Here is a 16,450-nt window from a genome sequence, read left to right on the forward strand (position 1 = left end):
GTGAGTGGCGGTGCCCCAACCCCTTGATCGGCCCTGCTCTGTGTGTGACAGGGGGCGGTGCCCCAACTCCCCTATCGGCCCTACTCTGTGAGTGACAGGGGGGAGCTCCCCAACCCCCTGATTGGCCCTGCTCTGTGCATGACAGGGTATGGAGCCCCAACCTCCCTGATAGGCCCTGCTCTGTGAGGGACAGGGAGCAGAGCCCCAACCCCCTGATTCGCCCTGCTCTGTGCATGACAGGGGGTGGCGCCGCAACCTCCCTATCGACCCTGCCTTGAGTGTGACAGGGGGCGGTGCCCCAACCCCCCAATCGGCCCTACCCTGAGCATGACTGAGGGTGGCATCGCAACCTCCCAATCTGCCCTGCTCTGTGCATGACAGGGGGCGGCGCCCCAACTCCCCAATCGGCCCTGCTCTGAGCCCGACCAGGGGCTGCACCTAGGGATTGGGCCTGCCCTCTGCCACCCGAGAGCAGGCCTAAGCCAGCAGGTCGTTATCTCCCAAGGGGTCCCAGACTGCGAGAGGGCACAGGCTGGACTGAGGGACCCCTCCTCCCCCCGAGTGCACAAATTTTTGTGCACCGGGCCTCTAGTAAAGTTATAAGAGAAATGTTAAAAACACTTGCAATCCAATCATTTTACAGTATAATAGAAATTTTCAGCAATTGATTACACTAATCACCACATTTTTATCTGCTCATTAAATCAAATCCTGAAGTACATTCACTTAGCAAATAAGTATTTCAAGTTTTAAACTAAACTGGAAAGTAAACAATCTATCTTTATGATACACTATATTTTAATATTTAATTCAGAATAGTCAGTCTACTTCTTCCAAATTGTTTCAATTTATTATGCTTTAAGACTATTTTGCACCCTAACCGGTTCGGATCAGTGGATAGAGCATCAGCCTGAGTACTGAAGGGTCTCAGGTTCAACTCTGGTCAAGGGCATGTACCTTGGTTGTGGGCTCACCCCCTCTCCCTTCCTCTCTGTAAAAAATCAATAAAATATATATTTTTTAAAAAGACTATTTTGCATAATCTGCCTCCTTGGACATTTTTCTTAAATAAAAACATTAAATAATAGCCCAAGCCAGTTTGGCTCAGTGGATAGAGCATTGGTGTGCAGACTGAAGGGTCACAGGTTCGATTCCGGTCAAGGATGATCCCCAGTGGGGGCTGTGCAGGAAGCAGTCGATCAGTGATTGAATCAGTGATTCTCTCTCATTGATGTTTCTGTCTCTCCCTCTCCCTTTCTCTCTGATATATTAAATATATCAATAAAAATATATTTTAAAAAATAGATATCACAAAATGTCTGCTATTATAAATTATTTAGCACAAATTTAACCCAACATTTATTAAGAAATTGCTTTGTATAAGACCTGACCTAAATGCTGGGGGGGAAAAGTCTATTTTTAAGTCTAGTGAGAAAGATTAAGACTACTTTAACTTTCTTATCAATCTTTATCATTTAGAAGGTGAAAATGTATTTCCCTATTTAAATAGAAAATTTAAATTGAACCATCCTTATGGTGGTTAAGACACAAGATGGTTTCCTTTTGCTGACATCTAATTCTAACAAGCAGACATTTTCTTTCTGGGAATTAAGATGTATTCCCCCAAAGAAAGTTTATTGCATCCTCTGTCATGAAAGCACTTGCTTATCTGCCAGGATCTCAAATGTTTTGAAAAGATCCAGAGTGCCATAAAGATTCAAGGCAAAATACTTAGGTATAGTAGCTGGCACTTAATAAGTGCTAAATTTTTGTTGAAATAAGTTGTCCCTTCCTTTCCATTTCTATTGCTAACTTTAACTCAAGCCCTCATAATATCTTAACACAATCTTTTTTTAAAAAAATATATTTTATTGATTTTTTACAGAGAGGAAGGGAGAGAGATAGTTAGAAACATCGATGATGAGAGAAACTTCGATCAGCTGCCTCCTGCACATCTCCTACTGGGGATGTGCCCGCAACCCAGGTACATGCCCTTGACCGGAATCGAACCTGGGACCCTTCAGTCCGCAGGCCGATGCTCTATCCACCGAGCCAAACCGGTTTCGGCTTAACACAATCATTTTGATTGTCTTCCAACTGGGCTCATTTCTCCTGTGTTTTATCTTTCCTCTTCATCTACCACACCTTTATCTATGAGTGATCTTAGTAAATTTAAATCTGATTGTGTTGCTTCACTGCTTCCATTGCTTTCAACGGTAGTTCTCCAAGTGTGGTCCCCAGATGAGCACTATCAACATCACCCAGGAACTTTTTATAGATGCAGATTCTCAGGCTCTACCCCCAACCCACAATCCATGTTTTAAGAAGCTCTGCAGGTGTCTCTGATGCACCCTACATTTGGGGACCACTGGCTTATAGGATAAAATACAAACACCTGAGGATAGCCTATAGCTAGCACCGGTTCTCCCCCATCCCCTCCTCTGTGTCACACCATATATTTTAACCCTGCTAAAGTGCTGGCCGTTCCCTAAATACTACCGCCCTTTGCTCATGGTACTCCTAGAAAGCACTTTCCTAACATGGCAGCCTGATAGCCCCTGCTCACTTTTCAAAATTCAGCTCAGGGTTGTCTGAAGTAGCAGTTAGATACATGGAGTATCTGATAAGTCCCAATAGAAAAATCAGAGAGCAAAGCCTTAGGAATTTGGAGTCAGGGCCTGTCCTCTGTGGCCAACAGCCATTTTCCCTTTGAAAAGCTCCTGACTTGCTGGCAGAGGCTCACCAGCTGATGGTGGGACACCATGTGATTATGCAACCTAAGCTGCTCCTCGAGAACTGAATGTTACTTGGTCAACCAAATCATCAAGTTGAAACATGCGCTCCATTATTAATGGAATTAATAATGGGTCCCATTAAATAGAAATTATGTAGTAAGACTGGTGCCAAGTAAAGGAGGAAAAAGCACAGGCCGGGATCTTCGCACTATACAGGCACCAGCCAGAAATGGAGAGAGAGCTACTGCCTTACATCCCAGCACTGCCCTGAAGGATATGGTGAAGGAAAATCCCCCCAGTAGGCAGAACTTTGGGCAGTTCACTTGATTGTCCACTTTGCATGGAAAGAGAAATGATCTGATATCTATTTACTTTGGCCACATACCCCGAGCCACTTTAGCTGATAATGTAAATTGACAAGAGAATCTTGAAGGTCTTGGGAGGAGCCCAAGGGCACAGAACCCCAGGCCCTGCCTAGTAAACACTATTGATCATTCTTGTTTGCTGTTATCCATTAGGCAACAACGTTGTAGGAGTTTTACCTTTAAATCCTTGGTGAGCAGTACATTGAGAGAAATAATTCACCAGTCGCAGGGCTTTAACGTGAAAGAAAAGGAGGAATAAATAGCTGGGACTACCAGTCAGTCTGATTTATTCTTATCAACACTTCCTAACACCAAGGCCTGGGGACACTCTGCCATTATCAGCCTCTGCAACCTGGGCTACTGCTTTCAATTTCAGAAGTGAAGCTTCCTGCAGTGTCTGTTAAAAGATGACACAGGAGAAAAGCGCGAGTAGACTTAAGCTTTCCTCCAACTAATCCTCTCACTCCTCACCAACCTGCCATGCATCACCCCTGGCAGACTAGTTCAAGGGCGCCCAAATCTCTATCGGGTTCCTCCTGTTTCCATCTAACCCTACAGTTTCTCTAGGGTTGGTTATTAGAGAGGGAGGTTGCAGCTTCTGCTGCTTTCCTACCATTCTGGCCAGGAACTCAAAACCCTCAATTCTCGTGAATCTAATGCCTGGCATATAGTTTGCTCTTAAATGTTTAATTAATATTGAATGGATAGACCCTCACACGGAGGCCTGGTATTAGGATTCTAAATTCACTTTCAATGGAAAGATGCTATGACTCAGAAAATTTAATATTTACTGTTGAGCTAGACATGCTTATACGTGCTTACTTAAGTGAGGTAATCCATTTAGTAAATGAAAACAACAATTTCCTTTTGTGTTCTGAGTGGGAATTAAGAAACATACTTCTTTATAATAATAACATGATTTAAGTGCTTACTATGTGTGATGGTTAATCTGTGTCAACTTGGATAGGCTAAAGAACAGCTGGCAAAACATTATCCTGGGTGTGTCTGTGAGGAAGTTTCTGGAAAAGAAACACTGAAAAAGAGATTGCCCTCACCAGTGTAAGTAGGCATCATCCAATCCATTGAGGGCTACAATGGAACAAGAAGGGGAAGGAAGGGCAAATCTCTTTCTCTCCTTGAGCTGGGATGTCCATTTTTCCCTGCCATGGTACATCATGACATCTGGTGCTGGCGCCTTCAAATTCTGGAATTTATTCTTGGGGTCCCCTGGTTTCTCAGGCCTTCCAACTTGGACTGAATTATACCACCAGCTTTCCTGGTTCTCTAGCTTGCTTACAGCAGATTGTGGAACTTCTCCATAACTACTTATTAATCTCTTTGAATATCTATCCTATTTCTCTTAATATCCTATTGGTTCTATTTCTCTGAAGAATCCTAATACACCATATACAATGATTTACCTAATAAGGCTAATATCTTTAGTCAACTAATACTCTGATGTGTTTTTTTCTAGAAAAAAGAAGAACCTTTCATTTTTTCTGAACCTTTCTATATTTTTGTGCCTTTGGCAATTATACACATACACATACAACCCTGAATGCAAATTAATTTTCTAATAATTTCCAATTTTTATAAAAATAGTTATTAGACAATGTCCTGGCTGATGCCTTAGTGATATATGTATGTGGCCCATTTACTTAATTCCAGAAGCAGACTTGGACTAAAATAGCAGTAAATAAGAGGACACTTACATGAAGGTCTATGAATTCCAACAGACTACACATAAATAGTGTATGTACAGTGCCCTAAAACATTAAGATTACACTTAATGGTTGCAAATGAAAATCATTGCATATATCAATCTGGGAAACATATTTTTCCCTACATTCTTTCTGTGGTCACTAATGATGAGCATCAAATTAAATAATATCAAAATAGAATTCACACAGACACTTTTAATGGCATTTTGTTTTCTCATATATAATCCTAAGAGTAATGGTTGTGATGCTGGCAAATAAAATAAAAAAATTTGAAAGTAAATATTAAAAAATTTGAAAGTAAAAGTGTTTCATTTAAAAGCTCTCTTCCCTGCAATTAGGAGAAAGCAAACACTTCAGAATTATTTAAGCTCACTCAAATCCATTCCAAACTAATATTGCAAATATTTCTAATGAGAAATTAAAACACTTCCATTTTCTTACTAAAACAACCATCTCTTTATATAAGATCTTCATAAAGTCTTTGGTTTGTAAATGAAATTTTTAAAAATATTACCAACTAATATGCTAAAATAATGTATAAAGAGAATTTGAAAGAAATCTGAATGTTATTGTCACAGTTGATACAGGCCTTTAATATGAAAAATTTAATACAAATGCACATTCTAATCTACAATTATCTTAAGTTTTGAGGGAGGGAGAAGAATGATCTCCATCTATAAATTGATTGAAATAGTAATGGTCTTTGTTAGAATTTGCCTCATGACCAGAAAAGAGCTGTATCTATTGCTGTTTCAACTATCAAGTAATGAGTTAAGCACTTCCAAACAATAGTTGTAAAGTGAATTGAAGCATATTGAGAGTTAAGTTTCAAATTTTGGCAATCACTACATTTATATCCTCATGAGAATACCTAGGAGTGTTTTCAAACTGTACAGCCATTTCACAAATATAATTCTGAAAGAAATGTAGTGGGTTACAATCAGAAAAAAAATGTAATGAACTAGAGTAAAATAGAAAATATCTGAGCCATTCCATCTAAGAAGTGTAGGTGATGTTTTATGAAACTTTAGTTTCATACACATATTTGCATATATATATTTGTGTGTATATATATATATATATGAGATTATTTTTATAGGTCAAAAATTCAGATAATTTAAATTGCTATTTTTATAGATTTAAAGAATTGTATACAATTTCATATGGTTCAAGCTATCTATATATATAAAAGCCTGAGCGACCGTTATGACCAGATAACCGGCCAGTAGCTATGATGCTCACTGACCACCAGGAGGCAGATGATCAACACAGGAACTGCCCCCTGGTGGTCAGTGCACTCTCACAGCCAACCTCCTGCGGCCAGCCAACCTCCCACAGTCCCTCCCTCTGGCCGGCCAGCTCCGATTGGCCTGATCAGGACTGAGTGAGATGCCCTGATCGGCCCGATCACTGGCCAGGCCAAGGAACCCCACCGGTGCACAAATTCATGCACCAGGCCTCTAGTTATATATAAACATTTATACACAAATGTAACCAATTAGATGATAGTACAAAATATATTCTTACTGGCAAAGAGTAAAAAAAAGCATGAAACAATATAAAACAAAACACTGTTATACATTACATATTTCTAGAAAATAGTCTAATATTTAAGAATTTTTATTTCTAACAAATTAGAGTAGTTTTGCTTATTTGTGAACTTTTTATAGTTAATTAACTTTTACACTATGTTATAGAGTGCATTGATAGTTGAAAATGAACTCAAACAAGTTTTTTTTTTAAAGTCCTCACTTGAGGATATTTTTTTCATTGATTTTTAGAGAGAGTGGGAGGAAAGGAGGAGGGAGAGATAGAGAGAGAAAGAGCAACATCGATGTGAGAGAGACACATTGATTGGTTGCCTCCTATACTCTCCCCAACTTGGACTGGGATCAAACCTGCAACCCAGGTACATGCCCTTGACCAGGAATGGAACCTGAGACCCTTTGGTCCACAGGCCAACACTCTAACCACTGAGAAAACTGGCCAGGGCTTAAACAAGCTTTTTAATATAGAAATATTTTAAAGTTTCTAAATTTCTATAATTTTTATTATCTCTAGTAACACCTTTTAGGGAAAATATGGTTAGGTTAAGAGAAAAATAGTCAAAAGAGGTGGGCAAATTAATTTTCTAATTTTGTTCCCTGTACCAATTTTCCAAAGACAGTTTATTCTTATTAGTTTGAATTTCAAAGCATTATGAAACAGTAACACTACCAAATTTAAGTTCCATGAATCATTTACTAAGATTTGTTATAATTATAAAGGGAATGCATTATTCTTTTCTGCTCTTCCACTATTAGTACTTTTTTTTAAAGAAACTGTGGAACCTTTCAAAGTTGTTAGCAGTACAAATAAACTTCTGGCCCATGATTACTATTATAACTACCTTGAAAAACAAGTTGTCATGTAAACTTGAACACATCCTAAGACACAAGCATACTCTTCTGGGTATTTACCCTAAAAAAAATTGTGCACATGTGTGCCAGGGAAAATGGACAAGAATCTTCTTGACAGCATTGTTCATGGTAGAGAAGATCTGAAGACAACCCACACATCCATCGTTGGTAAAATGGACACTGTGTGTTTATAAAGTAGAATATTATCTGTAATGAAAATGAACTCCAGTTCCAGGCAACAATATGGATAAATTTCACAGTTATGTTATGTGATAATAAAATACACACAAAAAGTATAAATGTAATCATGTAATACTCAAAAACAGGCAACTCAATATCTTATTTAAGAGTGCAGAGGAAATTATGTAAAAAGCCAGAAAACTATTAGTGCAAAATCAGGCCAGTGGCTACCTGTAAGGGAGGGAGAGAAGAGGTTAATATTGGGAAGGACAAACAGGGTGCGCCTGGGTCCTAGCAGTGTTCTAATTCTTATCTTGGTAAGAAAAAGAAGCTGAATTCTAAGAAGGCAGAGCACTGCTCACATTCCCTGGGTGAGATTTACTCATGTGTCCACACCTAACTGCAAGGGAAGCTGAGAAGAAATATATGCCAGCTATCTGTGTCTACTGCCAGAACAGCACCTGGCATCAGAGTAGGTACCAGCCAGCTGTGGAATGAATGAATACTGGCTGTGTGACTTGGTTTTGTTTTTAAATTTATCTTTGTTGTTGAAATATTACAGATGTCCCCCTTGTTTTCCCCCCATTGGCCCCCTCCTCCCTGCACCTGCCTCCCCCAGGCCTTCATCATACTGTTGTCTGTGTCTATGGGTTATGCATATCTATACTAATAAAAGGGCCACGTGCTAATTAGACCAGGTGACTGGAAATCTTCCATACATCTGACTTCCTTCTGGACATAGCCATGGTGGTGGGGGCCAAGGCAGAGGCAGTTAGGGGCAATCAGGCCAGCAGGGGATGGCAGTTTGGGACCATCAAGCTGGCAGGGGAGAGCATTTGGGGACCATCAGGCTGGCAGAGCAGTTGGGGGCCATCAGGCGGGCAGGGGAGGGCAGTTGGGGGCCATCAGGCTGGCAAGGAAGCAGTTAGGTGGTGATCAGGCTGGCAGGCAGGCAAGCAGTTAGGAGCCAGTGGTCCAGGATTGTGAGAGAAATGTCCAACTGCCAGTTTAGGCCTCATCCCACAGGGACCCCCTAGGAGTCCCGGATTGGAGAGGGTGCAGGGGCCGGGCTGAGGGATATCGTCCCCCCACCCCCCGCCGGGCCTCTAGTATGCATATAAGTTCTTTGGTTAATCTCTTCCCACACCCACCTTCTGAGATTTGTCGGTCTGTTCCATGCTTCTGTGTCTCATGATCTATTTTGTTCATCACTTTATTTTGTTCATTAGATTCCCCATATGAGTGAGATCATGTGATACTTGTCTTTCTATGACTAGCTTATTTCATTTTGCATAATAGTCTCCAGATCCTTCCATGCTGTCCATGGTGGGACCAAGGGTGACTGTTGTTTTCATTTCATGTCTGGAAACAGCCCAAGTGCCCATCAGTAGATGAGTGGATAAAAAAAGTAGTGGTACACTTACACCATAGAATACTATGCAGTTCTAAAAAAGAAGGAGTTGACTTGTGCATGCACGATACATATAAAGCTCTGGCTGGCGCTAATCACACGTGTGTTTCGATCTGTCATTGTCAGTCGTGAATTTGGTTGACCCTTCTATTATAGAGAAAAGGCGAATAGTGATATCAAAATATTTCTTCTAATTAATTTCCTTTCAATGTGCACGAATGCATGCATAGGGCACTGGTGATTTATAAAAGCCTAATTTTCCAAGCTGAGAAGGTTAAGTTTCTGAAAGCATTCTGGTAGGAAGATGATTAGCTGAGGAATTTAAGTTGTTATGGGAAAAAAATAGTTTTAGGCAGAACACTAAAAAGTCAGTTTTTAGGTTCATTAGAATGAAGATCATATTAAATAAAGAGAATGATAGTCCATATAGTATTTAATAAGTAATAAATATTATATGATGTACCATCCCTTGCTCACTAGAAACTTTTCAAGGAACTCCCATTCACAGCTTCAATAAGATACTTGCAAATTTATTTTTGCTTTGTTAGACACATAATAGGCATAGTGAGGCAATGAAGAAAAAAATTAGTCTAATCTCATTTCAAATGTCTCATACTTTTCAGATCTTATGATTTGCAATTAATCCCATCTCTTGAACCCCTCCATTCCCAATCCTAGAGATGCCAAATATGTACTTGAGATTTAAAATATTGTGCAATATTTCTCAAGCTCTTCTCTAATATAGACTTCCTATTATAACTTAATGTCACAATAGTACTACTTTTCTTTCTATAATTCTCCATAAAGAGGGAGGATGGAATATACATATATCCAGTACACTGCATTACACATTATTGGATAAGCATTGTGTGGGTTAGATTACAGATAATGTTTAACCTTAACTCTGAGGTTAACAAGAAAAATAAATAAAAACTCAGACATAGACAACAGTATGATGATTACCAGAAGGAAGGGGGTTGGGGAGTAGTAAAGGGTAAAAGGAGTCAAATATATGGTGATGAAAGATTTGACTTTGGGTAGTGGGAACACAATGCAATATACAGATGATGTATTATAGAGTTGTATACTTGAAACCTATATAATTTTTTAAAATATGTTTTTACTGATTTTAGAGAGAGAGGAAGGAAGGAGAGAGAAACATTGAGAGAAAAACATTGATTGGCATGTGCCCTGACCTGGAATCGAACCACAACCTCTTGGTGCATTGGACAACACTCAACAAACTAGCCACACCAGCCAGGGCAAAACCTATATAATTTTATTAACTAATGTCAGTCAATAATTTTTTTAAAATCATCCTTGATATATAAGGATACGTATCATTACTTTGCCATTTACCAAGTCCAATCACATATTAATTTTATTTTATCCATCCTAACTAATCAAATGATAGTTTCTTAAAAATAAGCAAGCAAAAGCATTTTCAACTCCTTTTCCTCAAGAAAAGCTAATAGTAGGCAGACGTGATGAGATAAAAAGTAAAGTAGGGGTCACAAACTCAGACGCTTTTCAAGGCAGTGAGGCAAATGTACTAAGTATGTGAAGTGGCTTGATGTAGCACAATACAGTGGTAGGTCCATTACAAAGGAATAGGGCACACCTTGCCTAAAAACATCCTAATTAAAAAATACAAGCAACTGTGGTTTTCTTTTTTTTTAAAATATATTTTACTGATTTTTTACAGAGAGGAAGAGGGAGGGGTAGAGAGTTAGAAACATCAGTGAGAGAGAAACATCAATCAGCTGCCTCCTGCACACTCCCTACTGGGGATGTGCCCGCAACCAAGGTACATGCCCTTGACCAGAATCGAACCTGGGACCCTTGAGTCTGCAGGCCGACGCTCTATCCACTGAGCCAAACCGGTGGTTTTCTTATAGGAAAGATAGATAAACATCTTTATCAATTAGCTTACTAGGATCTACAGTTCTTCAAAACTATTCCAGGTATCCAAGAACCTGGTTGAATTTAAAGAAAACATTTAAAAATAAAAAATACTTTCATAATTTAAATAAGAAAACTTTAAACCTCTTTTAAATGAATTTAACAAAAATTGGGCATTTCGTGCTAAGGCATTATCAATATCCTTTAAGATAAAAAAGACATTGGTATACGGTTTTTACTAGTATATGCCAATGCAAATTAATTTTTTACTACTAAAATGATTCTATACTTTAAAAATACTTTTTAATCCAAAGATTATTCACCTATATAATCTATAAATCCTTTATCTAATTTAGGAGAAAATAATCAAGAAAATTTCAATAAAAGACAGTGGGTTTAAAATAGAAACTAGTCTGGTGGGTGTGGCTCAGTGGTTGAACGTCAACCTATGAACTGGGAGGTCACTGTTCAATTCCGGGTCAGGACACATGCCCAGGTGTAGGGCTTGATCCCCAGTAGGGGGCATGCAGGAGGCAGCTGATCAGTGATTCTCTCTCATCATTGATGTTTCTATTTCTCTCTCCCTCTTCCTTCCTCTCTGAAATCAATAAGAATATACTTTTAAAAAATAAAAAAAAAATAAATAAATGAGTAAAATAGAAACCACATCCACCACTCAGCTCTTTAAACCTGTGAGAACATTTTCTTGATATTTATCCTTCCCTAAGACATCCTATATAATAAAAGCCTAGGTGGCATCACGTGCAATGTCATCACAAGATGGCCACCACAAGATGGCCGGCAGGGGAGGGCAGTTGGGGGTGAACAGGCCAGCAGGGGAGAGCAGCCAGAGGGGAGATCAGGCTGGCAGGGAGAGCAGCTGGGTGCAACCAGACCTGCAAGGGAGGACAGTTAGGGGCGACCAGGCCGGCAGGGGAGGGCAGTTGGAGGCAACTGGGTTGGCAGGGGAGCAGTTAGGTGTCAATCTGGCCAGCAGGAGAGCGGTTAGAGGGCGATCAGGCTGGCAGGCAGAAGTGGTTAGGGGCAATCAGGCAGGCAGGCAGACAAGTGGTTAGGAGCCAGCAGTCCTGGATTGTGAGAGGGATGTCCGACTGCTGGTTTTTAGGGATCGAGCCTAAACCGTCAGCCGGACATCCTCCAAGGGGTCCCAGATTGGAGAGGGTACAGGCCGGGCTGAGGGACACCTCCCTCCCATGCACAAATTTCGTGCACCAGGCCTCTAGTCTATAAATAAGATGGAATAATAAGTATGATTAGCTGAATTCTCTGCCATTTTTCTTACAACTAAAATATATGGTTATCCCCAGCAATTCTATTTTAGATATATATCTAACAAAATTGAAAAATTATACACACAAAAGCGTGTACAAATATACTCATAGCATTATTAATAATAGCCAAAAAGTGGAAATAACCTAAACACCTATAAACTAATGAATGGTTAAACAAATTTTGGTATATCCATACAATGGAATATTATTGTTATAAAAAAGGAAACGAAATCTTGATACATAGTGTAACATGGATGTATCTTGAAAACATTATGGCTAAGTGACAGAAGCCAAGCAAAAAAAGTAATATATCATTTGCTCCCATTTATATGAAATGTTCAGAATAGACAAATCCATAGAGACAGAAGTAGATCAGTGTTTTTCAGGAGCTGGAGGAATGGAAGGTGAGAGCTAATGGATATAGGATTTCTTTTGGGGGTGATTTAAATGTTTCGGAAATAGAGAATGGTTGGTTGCATAACTCTGTGAATATCCTAAAACAGGGGTCCTCAAACTATGGCCCGCGGGCCACATGTGGCCCGCCGAAAACATTTATCTGGCCCGCCAGGTGTTTTTGCCGCCACTTCCTGTTGTTTAGCAGCCAACTCTTCCCTGGCCCGCAGTGCGCATGTGTGGAATGTCTGAGGGACAGTGAACTGGCTTCCTGTTTAAAAAGTTTCAAGGACCCCTGTCCTAAAACCATAGATTTTAAAATAATGAACGTAAAAAAATAAATTTAAAAAATAAAAGCGTAAATGCTATGTCATGTGACTTATCTATAATAATAAAAGCATAATATGCAAATCAACCGGATGGCCAAACAGCGGAACAACCATCCAGACGAAGCCATGGCTGGGAGGGTGGCCGAGGCAGCCAGAGCTGCAAAGGCCTACTCTTGCACAAATTTCGTGCATCAGGCCGCTAGTATCTCCATAAAGCCATAAAATAAATGGCGATTGCAACCTACTTCTTGAATTTCTAAAAGAAGATTTCATATTCTGCTAAAGAGTGATAGGATCCAGTGTACCCTGTGAGTGTGTGCATCATCCTGAAAATTACTTTTGAGCCAAATGCTGTTTCAAAACATCATTCTCACTAGAGTTACAAAACAGAAACCAAAACAATTTTTAGATGTAAATATATTTTAAAAAATTAAAACACCTAAGAAATGCAATCTATGCATATGAAAAAGTAAAATATTTATATGCATAACAAGTAGTAGTAACATCATTCATAAGCAGCAGTTAGTGTTTATTTTCCCCATATTTTGGCTTAACACCATAGTGGTAGTTTATTCTTTTTTAGGGAAATTGCATAAGGTACATGTAGCATATTATGAGTAAGTTATAGAAGACTGTGTAATTGGAAAATTAATTCCAAGTAACAACATTTCCTCTAAAAACATATTTATTATCAAACAAACTAGTTTAAACTAGTGGACCATAAAATGTGCCTATAATTTATTAAGTCCAAGATATATAATCAACTTGCATAAAATTACATATGGTATTTTAAAAACAGCCTATTTCTAAAATATCAGTAATTCAGACAATTGGGATTTCCACAGGAGATAAATTGCCATGAATTTCCTTTTTATGGAGAAAAGGTCCATCTTAAGAACATTACAACTATGTTATTAACAAACACTATAGCATATTTTAAAAATCAAAATGATGAAACATATGCATTTGGATATTCTTTTATGGGTACCAGCCCTATAGCAGCATTTCAGATAGTGATTTAAATCTAGTTAACCACATTTCCAAATGACTTGGGTTTTTATTTTCTAGAAATACATATCACATGTATAGTTTAGTTAAGAATTTAAATTTCCATTATAAATGAGAGCCTACTACATTGATAATGTAAAGATATAAGAAATAAAGTACTTGGATAGTCTAGTACTTTATTAGAAATATATCTACTAACTCCACAAAAACAAACTTTACATGTAAGCAAAATACTAAAAATTTCTGACTTGGGAGAAATAAAATAGAGTGAATGATTTCTCATCTCTAACTGTAAAAATCCCTTTTGCCTATTTATTTGACCCGTCTCTATTCATGCAATTTAATGAACCCTCAAAATAATTTATACATCTTTATACAGAATTCACATCTACATCAATAAACAGCCAGTCCTTTTATATTTTCAGTGCCTTATCAAAATATGAGTAGCAAAGTTTTTCATTCTATGAGGCAGGGAGATGTTTTCTAAGTACTTCTTTGGATGATGAGGATATAGAATCTGGGAAGGACACTTCAAATTCTATTAGAAGGTCACCACGTTGCTCAGGATTTTTTGGAAATGGCAGCCCATATCCAATAATTCTTCTCCTCATTCCAGGTTTCACAATATCATTTACTGACATAGGTATGGTTCTTCCATCCATTGTTGGAACATTAATTGAGCAGCCACACAATGCCTAAAAAGTACACAAAATAAAATTAAACAACTTAAAAGTCTAAACAAAAATATTACCAATTGTAAAGGATGATACCAGTATGGCAAAATTTTAATCTCCAAAAGAATATCAATAATTATAAAATTATTTCCCCCATTAAAAAATCCCTTTAGGACATGTACAAGCAGGCATGCTAAAAAAAAAGAAAAAAAGAAAAGGAGAAGGGGAAGGGGAAGGAAAGGAAAAGGAAGAAAGAAGGAAAGCATGTCTTTCACACTGCCCTGGACTGAAATGGACAGTTTGAGTCTGCTATTGCAACATTCAAGATGCAGGGATGGAATGGGAGAAGAAAGAGGGAGAAATTCAGGGCTGGAAAGAACATGATAGGAGCAACTACCTACTTCTCTGGAGGGAAAACGTTAGAATAAAAAATACATTTATTTTTTTAGTCAATAAATGTTTACTGAGTACCTACTATATGCCACACATTCCTGATAGATGCTGAGCATATATAGGGACCATGAATACCGACCCCACTTCAAGGAATGCACAAGGACCACAGAAGCAAACTAGTAATTAAAATACAATACAATGTTGGCACAGTGATATGTGCAGAAGTCTTTTGTGAGAGAAAAGGCACCCAACATACCCTCTTAGCTTCTGGGAATACCAAATGCTTAAAGTAAGCATTGGACTAATAGTTGGTATTGAGGCAGAGTGGGGCACAATAGTGTTCTACAGAGTAGAGCTCAGACAATGACACAGATATATATATAAGATAATAATAGAGCAAACTTAGGGAAATGCATGTACAGTTATGGGTGGAAATCAGATTAAAAATGATCTTTTATGTTAAGCTAAAGAGTTTGAACTTTATAATAGATGCTATGTGGAGTCATTTAAGAATTTTAAGCAGGGAATTGACATAGCCATATTTGTTAGATTATAATCTAACTTGAGAAATAATGCCTAAAAATAGAACAAAATTAAAACTCATGTACCAAATCAGTATCCTTATAAATTATTTTGTCTTTTAACACATTTTTTTGTTATATAATTACTCCAAACTAAAAATCTTACACATGGACTAAGGTGAGGAGATTACAATGCAGATCTCATAAACCACACTTATAAAAACAGAGTAGAGTTAATTCGTCGTTAGGCCTCATAGTACATAATCTAGGTAGCACTTAAAATTAGCATTTAAATTGTTAATATAGGTAACTAAACTTAGAATGTACAATTTTATTCATAAAAGAGGTATAATAGCAGTACTACCTCAGAGGATTCTTAGGATAATTTAAAAAATAATGTGTAGTAAGCATTAAATAAATCTTAGCTATTATTTAAATACCCTAAAATCAAATGCATAAATGTTTGGTTTCATAATCCTAGCTTTTACTAACTTACCTCTCGTAAACTAATTTTAGCAGTATAAATTATATTTGATCCATCCCTTTTAAATTTGGGGTGATCTTTATCTTTAATAATAAAAACAATGTCTGCTGGAATACTAGTTGGTGTTTCATCTCCTTCTCTTGGAAAAGTAATTTTGGTGCCTTCTTTCCATCCTTTTTTTATCTCAATGGTGAGAATTTTGTCCTCAGATCTATAACTCCTTCCATCAGGGTTTAACCTTTTTCGAGAAATCTTCATCCGTTTGGTACAACCACTATATATTTCTTCAAGTGATACTCTAAGTTCATGAATAATTGGAGGATCTTGTTTGAGGCGGGATGGCCCCACAGAATTCCTGTCTCTTGGATATCCATTCATGCTGAATCCAAAGGCACTAAAAGGATCTCCATCTACTTCCATATCTTCAGAATCTCTACCACCACCCATCCGTCTTCCAAAGAAAATTTCAAAGGGATTGGAACCTCCGAAAAATGCTGCAAATGTGGCATGAGGATCACCATGAAAGGTGTACCGGAAGGTACCTCCTTGTCCATCAGTACCTCCTGCTCCTCCTTTCAACCCTAAGTGAAGAAATAAGCACGATTAGAATAAAGCTTTCAACTACTGAAAGTTTAACTTTCAA

The 16,450-nt window shown here is 38.2% G+C and overlaps 1 protein-coding gene across 3 annotated transcripts in view; it reads right to left on the bottom strand.

Moving 5' to 3' along the window:
- Positions 1–13,126: 13,126 nt before the first annotated feature.
- DNAJB4 (DnaJ heat shock protein family (Hsp40) member B4) overlaps positions 13,127–16,450 on the bottom strand; it is a 52,760-nt gene continuing 49,436 nt past the window's right edge. For all 3 annotated transcript variants that reach the window (XM_081088438.1, XM_081088436.1, XM_081088437.1), the window contains 2 exons: positions 15,820–16,388; positions 13,127–14,430 (listed from right to left, as the gene is read on the bottom strand). In XM_081088438.1, coding sequence (XP_080944564.1) covers positions 14,197–14,430; positions 15,820–16,254 — 669 coding nt within the window. In that variant the 5' untranslated portion in view covers positions 16,255–16,388 and the 3' untranslated portion in view covers positions 13,127–14,196. The remainder of the gene's footprint in view (positions 14,431–15,819; positions 16,389–16,450) is intronic.

This window comes from Myotis nattereri, assembly GCF_964212035.1.
Source record: "Myotis nattereri genome assembly, chromosome: 3".
In the NCBI taxonomy this organism is placed as follows: domain Eukaryota; kingdom Metazoa; phylum Chordata; class Mammalia; order Chiroptera; family Vespertilionidae; genus Myotis; species Myotis nattereri.